This window comes from Crinia signifera, chromosome 19 (assembly GCF_055691185.1).
Source record: "Crinia signifera chromosome 19, ASM5569118v1, whole genome shotgun sequence".
In the NCBI taxonomy this organism is placed as follows: Eukaryota; Metazoa; Chordata; class Amphibia; order Anura; family Myobatrachidae; genus Crinia; species Crinia signifera.
The window spans coordinates 2070894-2095819 of record NC_139226.1 but is presented as its reverse complement, the minus strand read 5'-3'; the positions used below and the strand labels follow the sequence as shown (position 1 = coordinate 2095819).

At 53.2% G+C, this 24926-nt stretch overlaps 1 protein-coding gene across 1 annotated transcript in view; it reads right to left on the bottom strand.

The window, feature by feature from the left end:
- PHC2 (polyhomeotic homolog 2) overlaps window positions 1-24926 on the bottom strand; it is a 118985-nt gene that overhangs the window by 34891 nt on the left and 59168 nt on the right. The window contains exons 9-11 of the mRNA XM_083162364.1: window positions 20468-20808; window positions 17729-17908; window positions 9248-10024 (exon numbers count right to left, since the gene is read on the bottom strand). Of these exons, the coding sequence (XP_083018490.1) occupies window positions 9248-10024; window positions 17729-17908; window positions 20468-20808 (1298 nt within the window). The remainder of the gene's footprint in view (window positions 1-9247; window positions 10025-17728; window positions 17909-20467; window positions 20809-24926) is intronic.

Genomic DNA, 24926 nt, shown 5'->3' with positions numbered 1-24926 from the left:
TGATCCCATAAAGAGGGGGCGAGAGAGAGCGAAAGGATCCCATACAGAGGGGGCGAGAGAGCGAGAGGATCCCATACAGAGGGGGCGAGAGGATCCCATAAAGAGGGGGCGAGAGAGAGTGAGAGGATCCCATACAGAGGGGGCGAGAGAGAGCGAGAGGATCCATACAGAGGGGGGCGAGAGAGAGCGAGAGGATCCCATACAGAGGGGGCGAGAGAGAGCGAGAGGATCCCATACAGGGGGGGCGAGAAAGAGCGAGAGGATCCATACAGAGGGGGCGAGAGAGAGCGAGAGAGAGGATCCCATACAGAGGGGGCGAGAGGTAGAGAGGATCCCATAAAGAGGGGGCGGGGAGGCAAGAGGATCCCATACATAGAGGGCAAGAGGTAAAGAGGATCACATACAAAGAGGGTGAGAGAGGGTGAGAGGATCCCATACAGCGGGGGGGGGGGGGGGGGGGGGGGGAGGGGAGGAGGAGGAGAGAGAAACATTACCAGGGAACCCCAGGAACAGAACATTGTGTCCTCCTGGAGAGGGGCATGCTGGGAGGTATGGATAACGTATGATTGCCAGCACCTGTGGGGAGCTAGGTAACTGATAAGAAAGGTGTCACCACAGGTGCTGGCAATCCTACATTACCAGGGAAGCCCAGGAGCAGAGCATTGTGTCCTCCTGGAGAGGGGCATGCTGGGAGGTATGGATAATGTATGATTGCCAGCACCTGTGGGGAGCTAGGTAACTGATAAGAAAGGTGTCACCACAGGTGCTGGCAATCCTACATTACCAGGGAAGCCCAGGAGCAGAGCACTGTGTCCTCCTGGAGAGGGGCATGCTGGGAGGTATGGATAACGTATGATTGCCAGCACCTGTGGGGAGCTAGGTAACTTATAAGAAAGGTGTCACCACAGGTGCTGGCAATCATACATTACCAGGGAAGCCCAGGAACAGAGCACTGTGTCCTCCTGGAGAGGGGCATGCTGGGAGGTATGGATAATGTATGATTGCCAGCACCTGTGGGGAGCTAGGGAACTGATAAGAAAGGTGTCACCACAGGTGCTGCAATCATACATTAACAGGGAAGCCCAGGAACAGAGTATTGTGTCCTCCTGGAGAGGGGCATGCTGGGAGATATGGATAATGTAGGATTGCCAGCACCTGTGGGGAGCTAGGTAACTGATAAGAAAGGTGTCACCACAGGTGCTGGCAATCATACATTACCAGGGAAGCCCAGGAGCAGAGCATTGTGTCCTCCTCGAGAGGGGCATGCTGGGAGGTATGGATAATGTATGATTGCCAGCACCTGTGGGGAGCTAGGGAACTGATAAGAAAGGTGTCACCACAGGTGCTGGCAATCATACATTACCAGGGAAGCCCAGGAAACAGAGCATTGTGTCCTCCTGGAGAGGGGCATGCTGGGAGGTATGGATAATGTATGATTGCCAGCACCTGTGGGGAGCTAGGTAACTGATACGAAAGGTGTCACCACAGGTGCTGGCAATTCATACATTACCAGGGAAGCCCAGGAGCAGAGCATTGTGTCCTCCTGGAGAGGGGCATGCTGGGAGGTATGGATAATGTATGATTGCCAGCACCTGTGGGGAGCTAGGTAACTGATAAGAAAGGTGTCACCACAGGTGCTGGCAATCATACATTACCAGGGAAGCCCAGGAGCAGAGCATTGTGTCCTGGAGAGGGGCATGCTCGGAGGTATGGATAATGTATGATTGCCCGCACCTGTGGGGAGCTAGGTAACTGATAAGAAAGGTGTCACCACAGGTGCTGGCAATCATACATTACCAGGGAAGCACAGGAACAGAGCATTGTGTCCTCCTGGAGAGGGGCATGCTGGGAGGTATGAATAATGTATGATTGCCAGCACCTGTGAGGAGCTAGGTAACTGATAAGAAAGGTGTCACCACAGGTGATGGCAATCATACATTACCAGGGAAGTCCAGGAACAGAGCATTTTCTCCCGCATGGAGAGGGTCAGGTAGGCAAGTATGCCCTAGAGTGATCAGCCTGTGTCGGCATGTTGGCATACCTCCCAACATGACCCTCTCCAGGAGGGACACAATGCTCTGTTTCTGGACTTCTCCCTTAATTTATGATTACCATCACCTGAGTTTGAAACACCTTTCTTAGCAATTAACTTGTTTGAAACAGGTGATGACAATCATACATTAAGAGGGAAGTCCAGAAACAGAGCATTGTGTCCCTCCTGGAGAGGGTCATGTTGAGAGGTATGTGTTGGGGGCCCACACCACAGACCCATGCCCCGTATTGGGGACCCCCAATGACAGAGACGCCTTGACGTACGGCCTAGGGGGCTTAGCCCTATGGGCCAGATTCTCTAAGCTTCAAAAGTGATAAAATGGAGAGTCATAAACAGCCAGCCAATCAGCTCCTACCTGCCATGTCACAGACTGTGTTTGAAAAATGTCAGACAGGAGCTGATTGGCTTATTGTTTATCACTCTCCATTTTATCACTTTTGAAGCTTAGAGAATCTGGCCCTATATCTGCAGATATATGCAACCAAGATCTCTGTATTATCCATACTTGCCTACCCTCCCGCATTCAGCGGGAGACTCCCGCTTTTTGCAGGAGCCTGCCCCGCAAACCTGCCCCCACCTCCCGGTTTTTGTGGGGACTCCCGCAAAGTCCTTACTGCGCATGCGTGCCCACGGATCCCCGGGGGGCCCCGGGCGCTGCCTGCACGCTGCTACATGACAGCCGGCCGACGTGCTGTGGGAAGTCTGTGTAGCAGAAGGAGCAGGAGAGCCGTCAGTCAGGGCTTCCCTGCTGCTGGCCCCGCCCACCCACTCACAGAGTGAGTGAGCTCCGTGCAATGCTCTTCGGCTCTTCCTGCTCCTGTCACCGGCTGCCATGTGCTTCATCTACCACAGTGCCAGTTCCCTGCTGCACCTCCCAGGAAGGGACAACACAGCCAGGTGAGTGCTGTCCTGTGTACTGGGGGAGTGAGGGGATGTGTGTTATGTGGCACTGTGGGGCTATGTGTACTAGTCTGGGGGAGGGGGGCTGTAATTACTGTGGGGACTCTGTGTAGTGTGTGGGGGGGCTGTGTATAATGTGTATAATGTAACATGGGGTACTGTGTATAATGTAATATGGGGGGACTGTGTATAATGTGTATAATGTAACATGGGGTACTGTGTATAATGTAATATGGGGGGACTATGTAATGTAATATGGGGGTCTGTGTATAATGTAATATGGGAGGACTGTGTATAATGTGTATAATGTAACATGGGGTACTGTGTATAATGTAATATGGGGGGACTATGTAATGTAATATGGGGGGCTGTGTATAATGTAATATGGGGGGCTGTGGGGGGACTGTGTATAATGTAACATGGGGGTACTGTGTAATGTAATATGGGGGGCTGTGTATAATGTAATATGGGGTGGGCTGTGTATAATGTAACATGGGGGGTACTGTGTATAATGTATTATGGGGGTACTGTGTATAATGAAATATGGGGGGACTGTGTAATGTAATATGGGGGGGCTGTGTATACTGTAATATGGGGGGGCTGTGTATACTGTAATATGGGGGGCTGTGTATAATGTAATATGGGGGCTGTGTATACTGTAATATGGGGGGCTGTGTATAATGTAATATGGGGGCTGTGTATAATGTAATATGGGGGGACAGTGTATAATGTAATATGGGGGGGCTGTGTATACTGTAATATGGGGGGGCTGTGTATACTGTAATATGGGGGGCTGTGTATAATGTAATATGGGGGGGCTGTGTATACTGTAATATGGGGGGGCTGTGTATACTGTAATATGGGGGGCTGTGTATAATGTAATATGGGGGCTGTGTATACTGTAATATGGGGGGCTGTGTATAATGTAATATGGGGGGCTGTGTATAATGTAATATGGGGGCTGTGTATAATGCATACTTGCCTACCCTCCCTCATTTAGAGGGAGTCTCAGGTTTTTTTCAATCCTCCTCCCGCTCCCTTGCAAATCCCTCGGTTCCTTCCGGATTTTTGTCCCCTCTCCAAAAATGTTGTACTGCGCATGTGCGAACGGCATGTTCCGTGGGCCACCGCGGGGCTGTGTGGGTAGCCATGGTGCGTCACTGGGCAGCAGTAGCAGCGCTGAAGTGAGTGGCAGCAGCAGTGCGAGCGGGAGCCGGAAGCACCAGGAGCAGGAGGGCAGCGGAGAGGAGGAACTGAGGTGCGACAGCAGCATTGAACAGCGGCAGTGAGCCGGGCAGCGGGAGCCGGGAGGCCGGGAGCAGCAGTAAGTATAACATTGTCTGATTCTTTAACCTCTCTCCCACCCACTAAGCCTGATCCTTATTGATCCTCTCTCCCACCACCCCTGGGCCCCGACTGGCACCCAATACATGCTCCACTCCTCCTGTCATGCTCAGTAATTTACTAGCTGAATGCCTGCCTCACTGATTATTCCAACAAGGGGCACTTACCTATAGCTTTAATATTTGGTTGTTGAATATTTTTCCTACTATTTTATATTTATGCTGCACATTTTCTGTATAGGATCTGTATAGGATCCCCCATTAGTTGCTGGCCAGCGATAAATAGACGCCTCGTGTGACACCGCGATTATAGGCCACACCCCCTCCCGCGGCAAGTCACGCCCCCTAATTTCGGACGCAAGCCTACGGCGCACGCAAGTGTGCCTCCTCTATTGTGATGTATGCTTTCATTTTGCTACCATCTAAAATCTCCCTCAAACTGCTTTTCAAAAGTAGGCAAGTACGGTATTATCTGATTATCATGTGTCTGGGGGTGTTAGCCCCCAGACACCATGCAGCATGATATACCTCATACATCTAGCCTCGGTACACCGTGCAGCGTGATATACCTCATACATCCAGCCTCAGTACACCTTGGCAGTGTGATATACCTCATACATCCAGCCTCGGTACACCGTGCAGCGTGATATGCCTCATACATCCAGCCTCAGTACACCGTGCAGCGTGATATACCTCATACATCCGGCCTCAGTACACCGTGCAGCGTGATATACCTCATACATCCAGCCTCAGTACACCATGCAGCGTGATATACCTCATACATCCAGCCTCACTACACCATGCAGCGTGATATACCTCATACATCCAGCCTCAGTACACCTTGGCAGTGTGATATACCTCATATATCCAGCCTCAGTACACCGTGCAGCGTGATATACCTCATACATCCAGCCTCAGTACACCGTGCAGCGTGATACACCCCATACATCCAGCCTCGGTACACCGTGCAGCGTGATATACCTCATACATCCAGCCTCGGTACACCGTGCAGCGTGATATACCTCATACATCCAGCCTCAGTACACCGTGCAGCGTGATATACCTCATACATCCAGCCTCAGTACACCGTGCAGCGTGATATACCTCATACATCCAGCCTCAGTACACCGTGCAGCGTGATATACCTCATACATCCAGCCCCAGTACACCGTGCAGCGTGATATACCTCATACATCCGGCCTCAGTACACCGTGCAGCGTGATATACCTCATACATCCAGCCTCAGTACACCATGCAGCGTGATATACCTCATACATCCAGCCCCAGTACACCGTGCAGCGTGATATACCTCATACATCCGGCCTCAGTACACCGTGCAGCGTGATATACCTCATACATCCAGCCTCAGTACACCGTGCAGTGTGATATACCTCATACATCCAGCCTCTGTACACCATGCAGTGTGATATACCTCATACATCCAGCCTCAGTAGAAAGTGCAGCGTGATATACCTCATACATCCAGCCTCAGTACACCGTGCAGCGTGATATACCTCATACATCCAGTCTCAGTACACCGTGCAGCGTGATATACCTCATAAATCCGGCCTCAGTACACCGTGCAGCGTGATATACCTCATACATCCGGCCTCAGTACACCGTGCAGCGTGATATACCTCATACATCCAGCCTCAGTACACCATGCAGTGTGATATACCTCATACATCCAGCCTCAGTAGACAGTGCAGCGTGATATACCTCATACATCCAGCCTCAGTACACCGTGCAGCGTAATACACCTCATACATCCAGCCTCAGTACACCGTGCAGCGTAATACACCTCATACATCCAGCCTCAGTACACCGTGCAGCGTGATATACCTCATACTTCCAGCCTCAGTACACCGTGCAGCGTGATATACCTCATACATCCAGCCTCAGTACACTGTGCAGTGTGATATACCTCATACATCCAGCCTCAGTACACCATTCAGCGTGATATACCTCTTACATCCAGCCTCAGTACACTGTGCAGTGTGATATACCTCATACATCCAGCCTCAGTACGCCGTGCAGTGTGATATACCTCATACATCCAGCCTCAGTACACCGTGCAGCGTGATATACCTCATACATCCAGCCTCAGTACGCCATGCAGCGTGATATACCTCATACACCCAGCCTCAGTACATCATGCAGCGTGACATACCTCATACACCCAGCCTCAGTACGCCGTGCAGTGTGACATACCTCATACATCCAGCCTCAGTACACCGTGCAGCGTGACATACCTCATACATCCAGCCTCAGTACACCGTGCAGTGTGATATACCTCATACATCCAGCCTCAGTACACCGTGCAGTGTGATATACCTCATACATCCAGCCTCAGTACACCATGTAGCGTGATATACCTCATACATCCAGCCTCAGTACACCATGTAGCGTGATATACCTCATACACCCAGCCTCAGTACATCATGCAGCGTGACATACCTCATACACCCAGCCTCAGTACGCCGTGCAGTGTGACATACCTCATACATCCAGCCTCAGTACACCGTGCAGCGTGACATACCTCATACATCCAGCCTCAGTACACCGTGCAGTGTGATATACCTCATACATCCAGCCTCAGTACACCGTGCAGTGTGATATACCTCATACATCCAGCCTCAGTACACCATGTAGCGTGATATACCTCATACATCCAGCCTCAGTACACCATGTAGCGTGATATACCTCATACATCCAGCCTCAGTACACCGTGCAGCGTGATATACCTCATACATCCAGCCTCAGTACACCGTGCAGCCGTGATATACCTCATACATCCAGCCTCAGTACCACGTGCAGCGTGATGTACCTCATACATCCAGCCTCAGTACACCGTGCAGCGTGATATACCTCATACATCCAGCCTCAGTACACCGTGCAGCGTGATATACCTCATACATCCATCCTCAGTACACCGTGCAGCGTGATATACCTCATACATCCAGCCCCAGTACACCGTGCAGCGTGATATACCTCATACATCCAGCCTCAGTACACCGTGCAGCGTGATATACCTCATACATCCAGCATTATTCTCTGATCTGTGCAGGACCAGGTACAATATAGCAGATGCAGCTTTCAGTATACAGTCGGGGTCCCATTTATCAAACAATATTTGCAACTACATCCCTGAAAACATTCTGGTAATGGCCGTACATGTTCCGTATCCCTGCAATGTAAGAGGGAGCGATGGCAGCACATATATCTAATACCTGTTGTGATACCCCTATTGCCGCCAGCAACCTCACCCTGTGTAGCTTTGTAGGGGTTGCGCAGAGCAAGGTCTAGTTCTGAGACGGTCCTGCACGTGATCCTAGGTGCTAATATTCCCCCCCCCCATGGCTGCACAGTGAGACAGCTCCGCAGTGGGACTTACCAAACTCTTTAAATATACATGGGATCGCCAAGCACTCCACTGCAATACAGTCGGGACCCTCAAATAACCAGCAGGAACATAAACAGCCACCCCCATCCCACTAATCCATTGTGTGTATCACCCACCTGTGTCTGAGGGTCTCTCCCAGGACTGTGTAGGATGAGTCTGCCACGTTCCAAGGAACTTGTCATGGAGCTAATGATACAAAGCACTGATCAGCATCTTCCTGGATTCAGATGTGTCACCAGCTGGGGGTCTTCTGTCCTCTACTGCGGAGGTCCCCAAGTGTCCTGTCCTCTAGTGCGGAGGTCCCCAAGTGTCCTGTCCTCTAGTGCTGAGGTCCCAAGTGTCCTGTCCTCTAGTGCGGAGGTCCCCAAGTGTCCTGTCCTCTAGTGCGGAGGTCCCCAAGTGTCCTGTCCTCTAGTGCGGAGGTTCCCCAAGTGTCCTGTCCTCTAGTGCGGAGGTCCCCAAGTGTCTGTGCTCTACTGCGGAGGTCCCCAAGTGTCCTGTCCTCTACTGCGGAGGTCCCCAAGTGTCCTGTCCTCTAGTGCGGAGGTCACCAATTGTCCTGTCCTCTACTGCAGAGGTCACCAATTGTCCTGTCCTCTACTGCAGAGGTCCACCAAGCCTCCTGTCCCTTGCAGAGGGAGGCCGGCTGTGAGCCCTGCCCTCTGTGGAGGCCGGCTGTGAGCCCCTCCCTCTGTGGAGGCCGGCTGTGAGCCCTGCCCTCTGTGGAGGCCGGCTGTGAGCCCCCGCCTCTGTGGAGGCCGGCTGTGAGCCCCGCCCTCTGTGGAGGCCGGCTGTGAGCCCCGCCCTCTGTGGAGGCCGGCTGTGAGCCCCGCCCTCTGTGGAGGCCGGCTGTGAGCCCCGCCCTCTGTGGAGGCCGGCTGCAAACCCTGCCCTCTGTGGAGGGCCGCCTGCGAGCCCTGCCCTCTGTGGAGGCCGGCTGCGAGCCCTGCCCTCTGTGGAGGCCGGCTGCGAGCCCTGCCCTCTGTGGAGGCCGGCTGCGAGCCCTGCCCTCTGTGGAGGCCGGCAGCGAGCCCTGCCCTCTGTGGAGGCCGGCTGCGAGCCCTGCCCTCTGTGGAGGCCGGCTGCGAGCCCTGCCCTCTGTGGAGGCCGGCTGCGAGCCCTGCCCTCTGTGGAGGCCGGCTGCGAGCCCTGCCCTCTGTGGAGGGACTTTTATACTCTATTGAGTCAGGCTAAAAGTCAGCTCTTACCCTACAGACTAGGGTTCGGGATCCATCCTGTCATCTGTGTAGTGCGGTTCCGAAGTGTTTCTATGCTCTGCACATTGTTTGCGTTCAGTCCTTAATCTGTGGAGTGTAATTATGCACTGGTCCTGCCCTCTGCGAACGAAGTTGGGCACCTGTTCTGCGGAATGAATTGGGCACTAGTACTGTGCTCTGCAAAATAAAGTCGGGCACCGGTCCTGCTCTCTGTGGTGTGAAGTTGTGGGCAATGGTCCTGCTCTCTGTGGAGTAAAGTTGGGCACTGGTCTTGCGCTCTGCGGAGTAAAGTTGGGCACTGCAGAGTGTAGTTGTTGAGCACCGGTCCTACGCTCCGCGGAGTAAAGTTGTTGGGTACCGGTCCTGCGCTCTGCGGAGTGAAGTTGTTGGGTACCGGTCCTGCGCTCTGCGAAGTGAAGTTGTTGGGCACCGGCCCTGCGCTCTGCAGAGTGAAGTTGTTGAGCACCGGTTCTGCGCTCTGCGGAGTGAAGTTGTTGAGCACCGGTCCTGCGCTCTGCGGAGTGAAGTTGTTGAGCACCGGTCCTGTGCTCTGCGGAGTGAAGTTGTTGAGCACCGGTCCTGCGCTCTGCGGAGTGAAATTGTTGAGCACCGGTCCTGCGCTCTGCGGAGTGAAGTTGTTGAGCACCGGTCCTGCGCTCTGCGGAGTGAAGCTGGGCACCGGTCCTGCGCCTCTGCGGAGTGAAGCTGGGCACCGGTCCTGCGCTCTGCGAGTGAAGCTGGGCACCGGTCCTGCGCTCTGCGGAGTGAAGCTGGGCACCGGTCCTGCGCTCTGCGGAGTGAAGCTGGGCACCGGTCCTGCGCTCTGCGGAGTGAAGCTGGGCACCGGTCCTGCGCCCTGTGGAGTGAAGCTGGGCACCAGTCCTGCGCTCTGCGGTGTGAAGCTGGGCACCAGTCCTGTGCTCTGCAATGGGTTCTGCAGGCGTGTGTGCCACAGGTATGCTATTCTGGAGTAGTGCTGCTCTGCCTGCAGCCTCTTTGTTGTGTATTCCGGGCAGCTGGCAGGAAGTGCTGGAAAGGGAGTGAGGCTAATTCTCCCTGTGTGCAGCCCAGCAATCTGTCCCCACACAGCCACCACGCTCCATGCTGCCTGCACTCAGCACTCAGACAATGAATGAAAAGCTCTGCCCTTTGTGAGTCTGCCCATAGGCTCCTATCCCCCCAATCCTACTCCAATCCTGGATCTCAGGCGGAGGAGGGGGGATGAGAAAGGAAAACATGAGGGAGGGGAGAACACTAAACACGGACAGAGCAGCAGCTGCTGCACAGGAAAGCCAGCTGTCCCTGTGTGTCTGAGGGGAGTCCGGCGTCCGCCTGTGTATACACCCCCTACAGGGTCACACTGTGTATATAGCCAGCTGTCCCTGTGTGTCTGAGGGGAGTCCGGCATCCTCCTGTGTATACACCCCCTACAGGGTCACACTGTGTATACACCCCCTACAGGGTCACACTGTGTACACACCCCCTAAAGGGTCACACTGTGTATATAGCCAGCTGTCCCTGTGTGTCTGACAGTGTCCGCTTGTGTATACACACCCTAGAGGGTCACACTGTGTATATAGCCAGCTGTCCCTGTGTGTCTGAGGGGAGTCCGGCGTCCTCCTGTGTATACACCCCCTACAGGGTCACGCTGTGTATATAGCCAGCTGTCCCTGTGTGTCTGAGGGGAGTCCCGCGTCCGCCTGTGTATACACCCCCTACAGGGTCACACTGTGTATATAGCCAGCTGTCCCTGTGTGTCTGAGGGGAGTCCGGCGTCCGCCTGTGTATACACCCCCTACAGGGTCACACTGTGTATATAGCCAGCTGTCCCTGTGTGTCTGAGGGGTGTCCGGCATCCTCCTGTGTATACACCCCCTACAGGGTCACACTGTGTATATAGCCAGCTATCCCTGTGTGTCTGAGGGAAGTCCGGCGTCCTCCTGTGTATACACCCCCTACAGGGTCACACTGTGTATATAGCCAGCTATCCCTGTGTGTCTGAGGGGAGTCCGGCGTCCGCCTGTGTATACACCCCCTACAGGGTCACACTGTGTATATAGCCAGCTATCCCTGTGTGTCTGAGGGGTGTCCGGCATCCTCCTGTGTATACACCCCCTACAGGGTCACACTGTGTATACACCCCCTAAAGGGTCACACTGTGTATATAGCCAGTTGTCCCTGTGTGTCTGAGGGGAGTCCGCCTGTGTATACACCCCCTACAGGGTCACACTGTGTATATAGCCAGCTATCCCTGTGTGTCTGAGGGGTGTCCGGCATCCTCCTGTGTATACACCCCCTACAGGGTCACACTGTGTACACACCCCCTAAAGGGTCACACTGTGTATATAGCCAGCTGTCCCTGTGTGTCTGAGGGGAGTTCGCCTGTGTATACACCCCCTACAGGGTCATACTGTGTATATAGCCAGCTGTCCCGGTGTGTCTGAGGGCGTCCACCTGTGTACACACCCCCTACAGGGTCACACTGTGTACACACCCCCTACAGGGTCACACTGTGTACACACCCCCTACAGGGTCACACTGTGTACACACCCCCTACAGGGTCACACTGTGTACACACCCCCTACAGGGTCACACTGTGTACACACCCCCTACAGGGTCACACTGTGTACACACCCCCTACAGGGTCACACTGTGTACACACCCCCTACAGGGTCACACTGTGTACACACCCCCTACAGGGTCACACTGTGTACACACCCCCTACAGGGTCACACTGTGTATATAGCCAGCTGTCCCTGTGTGTCTGAGGGCCTCCGTCTGTGTATACACGCCCTACAGGGTCACAATGTGTACACACCCCCTACAGGGTCACACTGTGTACACACCACCCCTACAGGGTCACACTGTGTACACCCCCCCTACAGGGTCACACGGTGTACACCCCCCCTACAGGGTCACACTGTGTACACCCCCCCTACAGGGTCACACTGTGTACACCCCCCCTACAGGGTCACACTGTGTACACCCCCCCTACAGGGTCACACTGTGTACACACCCCCTACAGGGTCACACTGTGTACACACCCCCTACAGGGTCACACTGTGTACACACCCCCTACAGGGTCACACTGTGTACACCCCCAATACAGGGTCACACTGTGTACACACCCAATACAGGGTCACACTGTGTACACACCCAATACAGGGTCACACTGTGTACACACCCAATACAGGGTCACACTGTGTACACACCCAATACAGGGTCACACTGTGTGTCTGAGGGCGTCCGCTTGTGTATACACCTCCTACAGTGTCACACTGTGTATATACCCAGCTGTCCCTGTGTGTCTAAGGGAGTATGGTGAGTATGACGGGGAAGAGCTGTGGGGAAGCGTTCTATGGCGAGTATAATGGGGAAGAGCTGCGGGAAGGCGTTCTATGGGGGTGTGATATAGGGGTCCGACAGTCGGGATCCTGACAGTCATTATCCCGACTGTCCAGACCGAGACAGCATGTCGAGAGCGACAAAGCCACGAGGGACAATAGCCGACGGCCGTCAGCAACCCGGCTGTCAGTGTTTTGACGGGTGCCGGACGGCTCCCCGACAGTCGGGATTTAGACAGTCATTACTCCGACGTCGGAATCCCGACTGCTCCCTCGCGGGGGTCCACGACCCCCATAGAGGGAGAGTAAAATAGGAGGTGTTCTATGGTGAGTATGATGGGGAAGAGCTGCAGGGAGGTGTTCTATGGTGAGTATGATGGGGAAGAGCTGCGGGAAGGTGTTCTATGGCGAGTATGACGGGGAAGAGCTGTGGGGAGGCGTTCTATGGTGAGTATGATGGGGAAGAGCTGCAGGAAGGTGTTCTATGGTGAGTATGATGGGGAAGAGCTGCAGGAAGGTGTTCTATGGCGAGTATGACGGGGAAGAGCTGCGGGAAGGTGTTCTATGGTGAGTATGACTGGGAAGAGCTGTGGGGGGGCGTTCTATGGTGAGTATGATGAGGAAGAGCTGCAGGGAGGTGTTCTATGGTGAGTATGATGGGGAAGAGCTGCAGGAAGGTGTTCTATGGTGAGTATGATGAGGAAGAGCTGCAGGGAGGCGTTCTATGGTGAGTATGATGGGGAAGAGCTGCGGGAAGACATTCTATGGTGAGTATGATGGGGAAGAGCTGCGGGGAGGTGTTCTATGGTGAGTATGATGGGGAAGAGCTGCGGGGAGGTGTTCTATGGTGAGTATGACGGGGAAGAGCTGCGGGAAGGTGTTCTATGGTGAGTATGATGGGGAATAGCTGTGGGAAGGTGTTCTATGGTGAGTATGATGGGGAAGAGCTGCGGGAAGGTGTTCTATGGTGAGTATGATGGGGTAGAGCTGCGGGGAGGCGTTCTATGGTGAGTATGATGGGGTAGAGCTGCAGGAAGGTGTTCTATGGTGAGTATGATGGGGAAGAGCTGCAGGAAGGTGTTCTATGGTGAGTATGATGGGGAAGAGCTGCAGGAAGGTGTTCTATGGTGAGTATGATGGGGAAGAGCTGCGGGGAGGTGTTCTATGGTGAGTATGATGGGGAAGAGCTGCGGGGAGGTGTTCTATGGTGAGTATGACGGGGAAGAGCTGCGGGAAGGTGTTCTATGGTGAGTATGATGGGGAATAGCTGTGGGAAGGTGTTCTATGGTGAGTATGATGGGGAAGAGCTGCGGGAAGGTGTTCTATGGTGAGTATGATGGGGTAGAGCTGCGGGGAGGCGTTTTATGGTGAGTATGATGGGGTAGAGCTGCAGGAAGGTGTTCTATGGTGAGTATGATGGGGAAGAGCTGCAGGAAGGTGTTCTATGGTGAGTATGATGGGGAAGAGCTGCAGGAAGGTGTTCTATGGTGAGTATGATGGGGAAGAGCTGCGGGGAGGTGTTCTATGGTGAGTATGATGGGGAAGAGCTGCGGGGAGGTGTTCTATGGTGAGTATGACGGGGAAGAGCTGCGGGGAGGTGTTCTATGGTGAGTATGACGGGGAAGAGCTGCGGGGAGGTGTTCTATGGTGAGTATGATGGGGAATAGCTGTGGGAAGGTGTTCTATGGTGAGTATGATGGGGAAGAGCTGCGGGAAGGTGTTCTATGGTGAGTATGATGGGGTAGAGCTGCGGGGAGGCGTTCTATGGTGAGTATGATGGGGTAGAGCTGCAGGAAGGTGTTCTATGGTGAGTATGATGGGGAAGAGCTGCAGGAAGGTGTTCTATGGTGAGTATGATGGGGAAGAGCTGCAGGAAGGTGTTCTATGGTGAGTATGATGGGGAAGAGCTGCGGGAAGGTGTTCTATGGTGAGTATGATGGGAAGAGCTGCGGGGAGGCGTTCTATGGTGAGTATGATGGGGTAGAGCTGCGGGAAGGTGTTCTATGGTGAGTATGATGGGGAAGAGCTGCGGGGAGGCGTTCTATGGTGAGTATGATGAGGAAGAGCTGCGGGGAGGTGTTCTATGGTGAGTATGATGGGGAAGAGCTGCGGGGAGGTGTTCTATGGTGAGTATGATGGGAAGATCTGCGGGGAGGCATTCTATGGCGAGTATGATGGGGAAGAGCTACGGGAATGTGTTCTATGGTGAGTATGATGGGGAAGAGCTGCGGGGAGGCGTTCTATGGTGAGTATGATGGGGAAGAGCTGCGGGAAGGTGTTCTATGGTGAGTATGACTGGGAAGAGCTGTGGGGAGGCGTTTTATGGCGAGTATGATGGGGAAGAGCTGCGGGAAGGTGTTCTATGGTGAGTATGACTGAGAAGAGCTGTGGGGAGGCGTTTTATGGCGAGTATGATGGGGAAGTCCTGTGGGAAGGTGTTCTGTGGCGAGTATGATGAGGAAGAGCTGTGGGGAGGCGTTCCATGGCCAGTAAGATGGGGAAAGAGCTGTGGGAAGGTGTTCTATGGTGAGTATGATGTGGAAGTCCTGTGGGGAAGCGTTCTATGGTGAGTATGATGGGGAAGTCCTGTGGGGAAGCGTTCTATGGTGAGTATGATGGGGAAGTCTTGTGGGGAAGCGTTCTATGGCGAGTATGATGGGGAAGAGCTGCGGGGAGGCGTTCTATGGTGAGTATGATGGGGAAGAGCTGCGGGAAGGTGTTCTATGGTGAGTATGATGGGGAAGAGCTGCAGGAAGGTGTTATGGCGAGTATGATGGGGAAGAGCTGCGGGAAGGTGTTCTATGGTGAGTATGATGGGGAAGAGCTGTGGGAAGGTGTTCTATGGTGAGTATGATGGGAAGAGCTGCGGGAAGGTGTTCTATTCTAGTATGATGGGGAAGAGCTGTGGGGAGGCGTTTTATGGCGAGTATGATGGGGAAGAGCTGCGGGAAGGTGTTCTATGGTGAGTATGACTGAGAAGAGCTGTGGGGAGGCGTTTTATGGCGAGTATGATGGGGAAGTCCTGTGGGAAGGTGTTCTATGGCGAGTATGATGAGGAAGAGCTGTGGGGAGGCGTTCCATGGCCAGTAAGATGGGGAAAGAGCTGTGGGAAGGTGTTCTATGGTGAGTATGATGTGGAAGTCCTGTGGGGAAGCGTTCTATGGTGAGTATGATGGGGAAGTCCTGTGGGGAAGCGTTCTATGGTGAGTATGATGGGGAAGTCCTGTGGGGAAGCGTTCTATGGTGAGTATGATGGGGAAGTCCTGTGGGGAAGCGTTCTATGGTGAGTATGATGGGGAAGTCTTGTGGGGAAGCGTTCTATGGCGAGTATGATGGGGAAGAGCTGTGGGGAGGCATTCTATGCCAAGCATGTACAACAATAGTATTGGGTAGTGTGGCATATCGTATTTTTGAGGAAGTGCAGAAGAAATGTCCTTAGATCTGGGGCAGACAACACCTATAACTTGTCAGGACTGTTATTTATCCTGACCTCCAGCATAGAGGACACACCCGTACAGTGCTTTAGGGCTGCAAGGCCCTGTAGATCCTGGTGGCAGACTACCTTTTGCTTGGTGAGTCAGGTAGTGGACACCAGATGACCAGCCAGAGGAGTAAGCCACCAAAGCAATTACTGTACAATTCATCGTGTTCAGCTCTGATCCGACAGGCTGCCAGTTACCAGGGACATTTAATGAAGGCATTATGACGATCCAATGACACATGCCAGTCTTGGGCTACCCTATAATCTACCAGGGCTGTAATACAGATGCTGTGGACACACTGGGTGGACTTGCAGCAATAAGTGTTGTGGATTTGCTTTGTATCAATCAGGACATGCTGGGATCACCCAACCAAGACCTTCCATAACCAACCAATGTCTAGCTCGCACCCTTTGGCAGCAGAAGCAACTAAATGAAGATCAGATAGAAGATACCTGAATGTGCCCTAACAACAGAGGTGGCAAGGAGAGGATACCGTAGGCAAAGAGCTCTCACTGTGACCACTCATGGCTCCCACCCATGGCAAGACCATTCAACCTATATCCCATGCGTCTTTCAGTCCATTGTCTGCCAGCGTCCCCATGCCCAGGAGCTGCCCTGCCCAGCTATGCTGCCCTCGGTCCTAGGCCTCACTCTTCCCACCATGTTCAGCGCCTCTCGGAAGCACTCACTGTGGGTTGTCTCCAGTTGTCCATGCAGAGAGTTTCCTGGGCGCCCTGTGTGGGAATGATACTGCGCTCTGTGTAGGAGCGTTGTGCTTTCTCCATATAACTGCTGAGTAAGGCTATAGGGCAATGTGGTGAGTGTGATACTCAGGGAATCATTTATCCATTTCTCTCATCCCATTACACCACCAGTGTGCCCTGTAAGTGATCTCAGTTAGCGGAAGGCCAACTCACCGGGCACCTGTAAGCCAGGTGGCTGTCATTGTCATACCTCCCAACATGACCCTCTTAATTAAGGATTGCCATCAACTGTGGGGGACTGGTTAATTGAAAAGAAAGGTGTTTTACCACAGGTGCTGGCAATCATACATTAAGAGGGAAGTGCAGGAACAGAGCATTGTGTCCTCCTGGAGAGGGGCATGCTGGGAGGTATGGATAATGTAGGATTGCCAGCACCTGTGGGGAGCTAGGTAACTGATAAGAAAGGTGTCAACACAGGTGCTGCAATAATACATTACCAGGGAAGCCCAGGAACAGAGCATTGTGTCCTCCTGGAGAGGGGCATGCTGGGAGGTATGGATAATGTAGGATTGCCAGCACCTGTGGGGAGCTAGGTAACTGATAAGAAAGGTGTCACCACAGGTGCTGGCAATACTACATTACCAGGGAAGCCCAGGAACAGAGCACTGTGTCCTCCTGGAGAGGGGCATGCTGGGAGGTATGGATAATGTATGATTGCCAGCACCTGTGGGGAGCTAGGTAACTGATAAGAAAGGTGTCACCACAGGTGCTGGCAATCCTACATTACCAGGGAAGTCCAGGAACAGAGCATTGTGTCCTCCTGGAGAGGGGCATGCTGGGAGGTATGGATAATGTAGGATTGCCAGCACCTGTGAGGAGCTAGGTAACTGATAAGAAAGGTGTCACCACAGGTGCTGGCAATCATACATTACCAGGGAAGTCCAGGAACAAAGCATTGTGTCCTCCTGGAGAGAAGCATGCTGGGAGGTATGGATAATGTAGGATTACCAGCACCTGTGGGGAGCTAGGTAACTGATAAGAAAGGTGTCACCACAGGTGCTGGCAATACTACATTACCAGGGAAGCCCAGGAACAGAGCACTGTGTCCTCCTGGAGAGGGGCATGTTGGGAGGTATGCATTATGGACACCTGAGCAAGTGGACCCCAGTTAGTGTACAGTGGCCCCTCGCTTCTCTCCCCTGCATCCTAAGCCACTATATAATAACACACACCAACCAACATGGACGCATCAGTCAGCCCGTAACATGCCAAGTCCACATACATGAAACATGTTACTCTCAGTACACGCATGCTCACCGTGTGTCATTGGTTTATGCAGATCCGGGGTTGCTGTGATGGAGACGGTGGCCTGGGCTAGCGGTGGAGGCTGTGGCTGGATATGGATCAGAGGACTAGCTGACGGGATACGTTGGGGGGGTGCACAATGTTTATGGACGCTGTCCTGCGGGAAGAATGCAAAACACGATAAAGACACAGCTCTCCTATACCTAGAACATTGCGTCATCAGTGCGTCGGTTACCAGAGAGTTGACATTCCCAGGACATGGTGCCCTCTGCCAGTCATGTTACCGCTGTATGAAAATGCCCATTTTATACCCACACCCTAATGATCCTGCAATAATGGCAGTGGCAATGCACCAACGAGATCTGGTCATATGGGCGGATGTAATTTGTGTAATTACAAGGTTATGGTGTCATCTCGCAGCCCTGCAAGGGGGCACTGCGGGCATCTCTAGAGCTGGCGAGTGGCATATAATATGCTTGGTGGGAAACCACCTCTGCCTGGTGCAAAACCGTCCTGTTTTCCGGACACTCCCATGAAATGATAGACAGCAGAAGGGGTGGGTTAGGGGTGGGCTGTAAGGGGGGGGGGGGTAGGGGTGCAGTTATGGTAGGAAGTAGTAGGGGTGGGTTAGGGGTAGGATGTGCGTGGGGGGGGGGGTGCAACTATGGTAGGCAGAAGAAGGGGTGTATGCAGTGGGAGCGATGGGTTGGCAGTAGGGTGTGGGGGTAGGATTGGGTTAGGGGTAGGCTGTGGGGGGTAGTTTTGCAGTTAGTGTAGGCAGCGGGAGGCTTGGGTTAGCATTAGTGTGTGGGTGGTAGGGGTCTGTTAGGAGTAGGCTGTGGGGGAGGGGTGCAGTTAGGGTAGGCAGCAGGAGGGGTGGGTTAGGTGTAGGCTGTGGGGGGCGTAGGGGTGCAGTTAGAGTAGGCAGCGGGAGGGGATGGGTTAGGAGTAGGCTGTAGGGGTGCAGTTAGGGTAGGCAGCGGGAGGGGTGGGTTAGGAGTAGGCTGCAGGGGGGGTAGGGGTGCAGTTAGGGTAGGCAGCGGGAGGGGTGGGTTAGGAGTAGGCTGCAGGGGGGGGTAGGGGTGCAGTTAGGGTAGGCAGCGGGAGGGGTGGCTTAGGAATACACTGCGGGGGCATAGGGGTGCAGTTTGGGTAGGCAGCAGGAGGGGTGGGTTAGGAGCAGGCTGTGGGAATGGGTTAGAGGTGCAGTTAGGGTAGGCAGCGGGAGGGGTGGGTTAGGAGTAGGCTGTGGGGGGGGTAGGGGTGCAGTTAGGGTAGGCAGCGGGTGGGGTGGGTTAGGAGTAGGCTGTGGGGGGGTAGGGGTGCACTTAGGGTAAGCAGCAGAAGGGGTGGGTTAGGAGTAGGCTGCGGGGGGGGGGGGGGTAGGGGTGCAGTTATTGTAGGCAGCGGGAGGGGTGGGTTAGGAGTAGACTGTGGGGGCGCGTAGGGGTGCAGTTGGGGTAGGCAGCGGGAGGGGTGGGTTAGTCGTAGGCTGTGGGGGGGGGGTAGGGGTGAAGTTAGGGTAGGCAGCGGGAGGGGTGGGTTAGGAGTAGGCTGTGGGGGGGTAGGGGTGCAGTTAGGGTAGGCAGCGGGTGGGGTGGGTTAGGAGTAGGCTGTGGGGGGGTAGGGGTGCACTTAGGGTAGGCAGCAGAAGGGGTGGGTTAGAAGTAGGCTGCGGGGGGGGGGGGGGGTAGGGGTGCAGTTATTGTAGGCAGCGGGAGGGGTGGGTTAGGAGTAGACTGTGGGGGCGCGTAGGGGTGCAGTTGGGGTAGGCAGAGGGAGGGGTGGGTTAGTCGTAGGCTGTGTGGGGGGGGTAGGGGTGAAGTTAGGGTAGGCAGCGGGAGGGGTGGGTTAGGGGTAGGCTTGGGGGAAGGTTATAATACTTACTGGGAACCATCTGGCATTTCACGTTAAGTTGCCGCTGTCGGTATTGTGGTGGTCAGAATAGCGATATAATCCTGTATTACACATTATGCAGAGCGCTATTGGACCATGTAGTGCTCAGGGACGTCTTTTCGTATGGGCTTAATGGGCACTTGCCCAGGGACCCCAGGTATATAAGGGCCCTATGATGATAGCTGAGGATCCCCTTTTTCCAGAGATACCAGAATTTTTAAAATCAGCAGTCCACATCCGACCTGTTAATTGCAATTCCCAGTCATATTTCTCAGGTTCTCTCTGACATAGGGGCGCATTTATCAACCTACAGCGAAGTCCTCAGCACCTCCTGAAAGTTGGGACTTTAGGTTTTTATACTATTGAAGGCTAAGAAATCTATTTCCACATAATGGCGATATCTACAGTCAAACAAGCTGCCCTTCCACTGGAAAATGACGAATATTAAGCCCACTCCATTATCCAACCCTCCCCTGTGTATAAAACACCCCCTACCTCCCTGGCAGTCATTTACAAGGGCCCCTTCATTCAGCTCAGTGCCCCCTTCCACACGTTAGTGTTCTCCCTCCCACCACCTGTGCAGTAAAGGAGTAATTAGCAGAAGTTACTGCTCCAGGTCCTACATGCTGAGTGGAAGATAGAGCGCCCCCTGCCACCCGTGGGACATCAAAGCTGCTGCTGAAAGCACCCCCCACCCCTAATAGGGGAGAATGGGTAAGGGCCCCAGTGCATTGCTTTTTCCTGAGGTAAGACGGCCCTGGTGGTGCTATATCACTAACATATAATAAAGCATGAGCATACAATGTAATACCACACTCACCATGCCGGCAGCGGTCGGTATATGGAGGATAACTGGTGAGCTTGGTGGAATAAGCCTGCGTTGTACAGGGCCTTGCTGTCCTGAGAGGCTGACACATGGCTGGGACAGCTGAAGAACTGGGCTTGGTCTGTGCCCATTGGACTCTACACATGTAGATGGTGGATCCAGCGGAGCCTGGGATGTGATGGGCGGGGAGCAGAGACACTGAGACACTTGGGGCTGGTGGGTGAGTGGCTGACGGGGGGCACTGATCTGTGTGACGGGCAGGACAGGACGGGGTTGAATATGCTGAGGATTCTGGATGGTGAAATGATGCTGATGAACAAGCTGTGGGGAGTAGGCTGCGGAGAGAACACATATGTTACATATATCCACAATTACTGCATGCATATAATGTGGGTAACACAGGGACAAGAGAATATACATCATACCGCCTGCTTCTCATCTCTGTCCCCATCTATACCGCCTGCTTCTCATCTGTCCCCATCTATACCGCCTGCTCCTCATCTCTGTCCCCATCTACAGCACCTGCTCTGTATCTCTGTCCCCATCTATACCATCTAATTCTCATATCTGTCCCCATCTATACTGCCTGATTCTCATCTCTTTCCCCTATCTATACCGCCTGATTCTCATCTCTTTCCCCATCTATACCGCCTGCTTCTCATCTCTGTCCCCATCTATACCGCCTGCTTCTCATCTCTGTCCCCATCTATACCGCCTGCTTCTCATCTCTGTCCCCACCTATACCGCCTGCTCCTCATCTCTGTCCCCATCTACAGCACCTGCTCTGTATCTCTGTCCCCATCTATACCACCTAATTCTCATCTCTGTCCCCATCTATACTGCCTGATTCTCATCTCTTTCCCCTATCTATACCGCCTGATTCTCATCTCTTTCCCCATCTATACCGCCTGATTCTCATCTCTGTCCCCATCTATATAGTGCCTGCTCTGTATCTCTGTCCCTATCTATACTGCCTGCTTCTCATCTCTGTCCCCATCTATACCGCCCGATACTCATCTCTGTCCCCATCTATACCGCCTGATTCTCATCTCTGTCCCCATCTATACCGCCTGATTCTCATCTCTGTCCCCATCTATACCGCCCGATACTCATCTCTGTCCCCTATCTACACTGCCTGATTCTCATCTCTGTCTCCATCTATACCACCTGATTCCCATCTCTGTCCCCATGTATAGTGCCTGCTCTGTATCTCTGTCCCCTATCTATACCGCCTGCTTCTCATCTCTGTCCCCATCTATACCACCCGATTCTCATCTCTGTCCCCATCTATACCGCCTGATTCTCATCTCTGTCCTCATCTATACCGCCTGATTCTCATCTCTGTCCTCATCTATACCGCCTGATTCTCATCTCTGTCCCCATCTATAGTGCCTGCTCTGTATCTCTGTCCTCTATCTATACTGCCTGATTCTCATCTCTGTCTCCATCTATACCACCTGATTCCCATATCTGTCCCCATGTATAGTGCCTGCTCTGTATCTCTGTCCCCTATCTATACCGCCTGCTTCTCATCTCTGTCCCCATCTATACCACCCGATTCTCATCTCTGTCCCCATCTATACCGCCTGATTCTCATCTCTGTCCCCATCTATACCGCCTGATTCTCATCTCTGTCCCCATCTATACCGCCTGATTCTCATCTCTGTCCCCATCTATACCGCCTGCTTCTCATCTCTCTCCCCATCTATACCGTCCGATTCTCATCTGTGTCCCTATCTACAGCACCTGCTCTGTATCTCTGTCCCCTATCTAAACCGCCTGCTCCTCATCTCTGTCCCCCATGTGTACTGCCTGCTCCTCATCTCTGTTCCCATCTATACCACCTGCTTCTCATCTCTATCCCCATCTATACCACCTGCTCTGTATCTCTGTCCCCATCTATACCGCCTGCTTCTCATCTCTGTCCCCATCTATACCGCCTGACTCATCTATGTCCCCATCTATACCGCCTGATTCTCATCTCTGTCCCCATCTATACCGCCTGATTCTTATCTCTGTCCCCATCTATATCCCCTGCTCTGTATCTGTCCCCTATCTATACTGCCTGCCCCTCATCTCTGTTCCCAATTTGTACCGCCTGCTCCTCATCTCTGTCCCCATGTGTACCGCCTGCTCCTCATCTCTGTCCCCTATATACACTGCATGCTCCTCATCTCTGTCCCCTATATACACTGCCTGCTCCTCATCTGTCCCCTATCTATACCGCCTGCTTCTCATCTCTGTCCCCCATGTGTACTGCCTGCTCCTCATCTCTGTTCCCATCTATACCACCTGCTTCTCATCTCTGTCCCCATCTATACCACCTGCTCTGTATCTCTGTCCCCATCTATACCGCCTGCTTCTGATCTCTGTCCCCATCTATACCGCCTGACTCTCATCTATGTCCCCATCTATACCGCCTGATTCTCATCTCTTTCCCCTATCTATACTGCCTGATTCTCATCTCTTTCCCCATCTATACCGCCTGATTCTCATCTCTGTCCCCATCTATATAGTGCCTGCTCTGTATCTCTGTCCCTATCTATACTGCCTGCTTCTCATCTCTGTTCCCATCTATACCGCCCGATACTCATCTCTGTCCCCATCTATACCGCCTGATTCTCATCTCTGTCCCCATCTATACCGCCTGATTCTCATCTCTGTCCCCATCTATACCGCCTGATTCTCATCTCTGTCCTCATCTATACCGCCTGATTTTCATCTCTGTCCTCATCTATACCGCCTGATTCTCATCTCTGTCCCCATCTATAGTGCCTGCTCTGTATCTCTGTCCCCTATCTATACTGCCTGATTCTCATCTCTGTCTCCATCTATACCACCCGATTCTCATCTCTGTCCCCATCTATACCGCCTGATTCTCATCTCTGTCCCCATCTATACCGCCTGATTCTCATCTCTGTCCCCATCTATACCGCCTGCTTCTCATCTCTCTCCCCATCTATACCGTCCAATTCTCATCTGTGTCCCTATCTACAGAACCTGCTCTGTATCTCTGTCCCCTATCTAAACCGCCTGCTCCTCATCTCTGTCCCCCATGTGTACTGCCTGCTCCTCATCTCTGTTCCCATCTATACCACCTGCTTCTCATCTCTGTCCCCATCTATACCACCTGCTCTGTATCTCTGTCCCCATCTATACCGCCTGCTTCTCATCTCTGTCCCCATCTATACCGCCTGACTCTCATCTCTGTCCCCATCTATACCGCCTGATTCTCATCTCTGTCCCCATCTATACCGCCTGATTCTTATCTCTGTCCCCATCTATATCCCCTGCTCTGTATCTCTGTCCCCTATCTATACTGCCTGCCCCTCATCTCTGTTCCCCATTTGTACCGCCTGCTCCTCATCTTTGTCCCCATGTGTACCGCCTGCTCCTCATCTCTGTCCCCATGTGTACCGCCTGCTCCTCATCTCTGTCCCCTATATATACCACCTGCTCCTAATCTATGTCCCCTATATACACTGCCTGCTCCTCATCTCTGTCCCCTATATACACTGCCTGCTCCACATCTGTCCCCTATCTATACCGCCTGCTTCTCATCTCTGTCCCCCATGTGTACTGCCTTCTCCTCATCTCTGTTCCCATCTATACCACCTGCTTCTCATCTCTGTCCCCATCTATACCACCTGCTCTGTATCTCTGTCCCCATCTATACAGCCTGCTTCTCATCTCTGTCCCCATCTATACCGCCTGACTCATCTATGTCCCCATCTATACCGCCTGATTCTCATCTCTGTCCCCATCTATACCGCCTGATTCTTATCTCTGTCCCCATCTATATCCCCTGCTCTGTATCTCTGTCCCCTATCTATACTGCCTGCCCCTCATCTCTGTTCCCCATTTGTACCGCCTGCTCCTCATCTCTGTCCCCATGTGTACCGCCTGCTCCTCATCTCTGTCCCCTATATATACCACCTGCTCCTAATCTATGTCCCCTATATACACTGCCTGCTCCTCATCTGTCCCCTATCTATACCACCTGCTTCTCATCTCTGTCCCCATCCATACCACCTGATTCTCATCTCTGTCCCCATCTATACCACCTGATTCTCATCTCTGTCCCCATCTATAGTCCCTGCTCTGTATCTCTGTCCCCCATCTATACCGCCTGCTCTGTATCTCTGTCCCCTATATATACTGCCTGCTAATCATCTCTGTCCCCATCTATACCACCTGCTTCTCATCTCTGTCCCCATGTGTACCGCCTGCTCCTCATCTCTGTCCCCATCTATACCTCCTGCTCTGTATCTGTCCCCCATGTGTACCGTCTGCTGCTCATTGCTGTCCTCCATGTGTACAGCCTGATATTTCTCGCTGTCCACATCTATACTTCCTGCTCCTCCTCTCTGTCTCCCATCTAAACCGGCTGCTTCTCATCACTGTCTCCCATCTATACCACCGGCTCCTCATCTCTGTCCCCTATCTATATCAC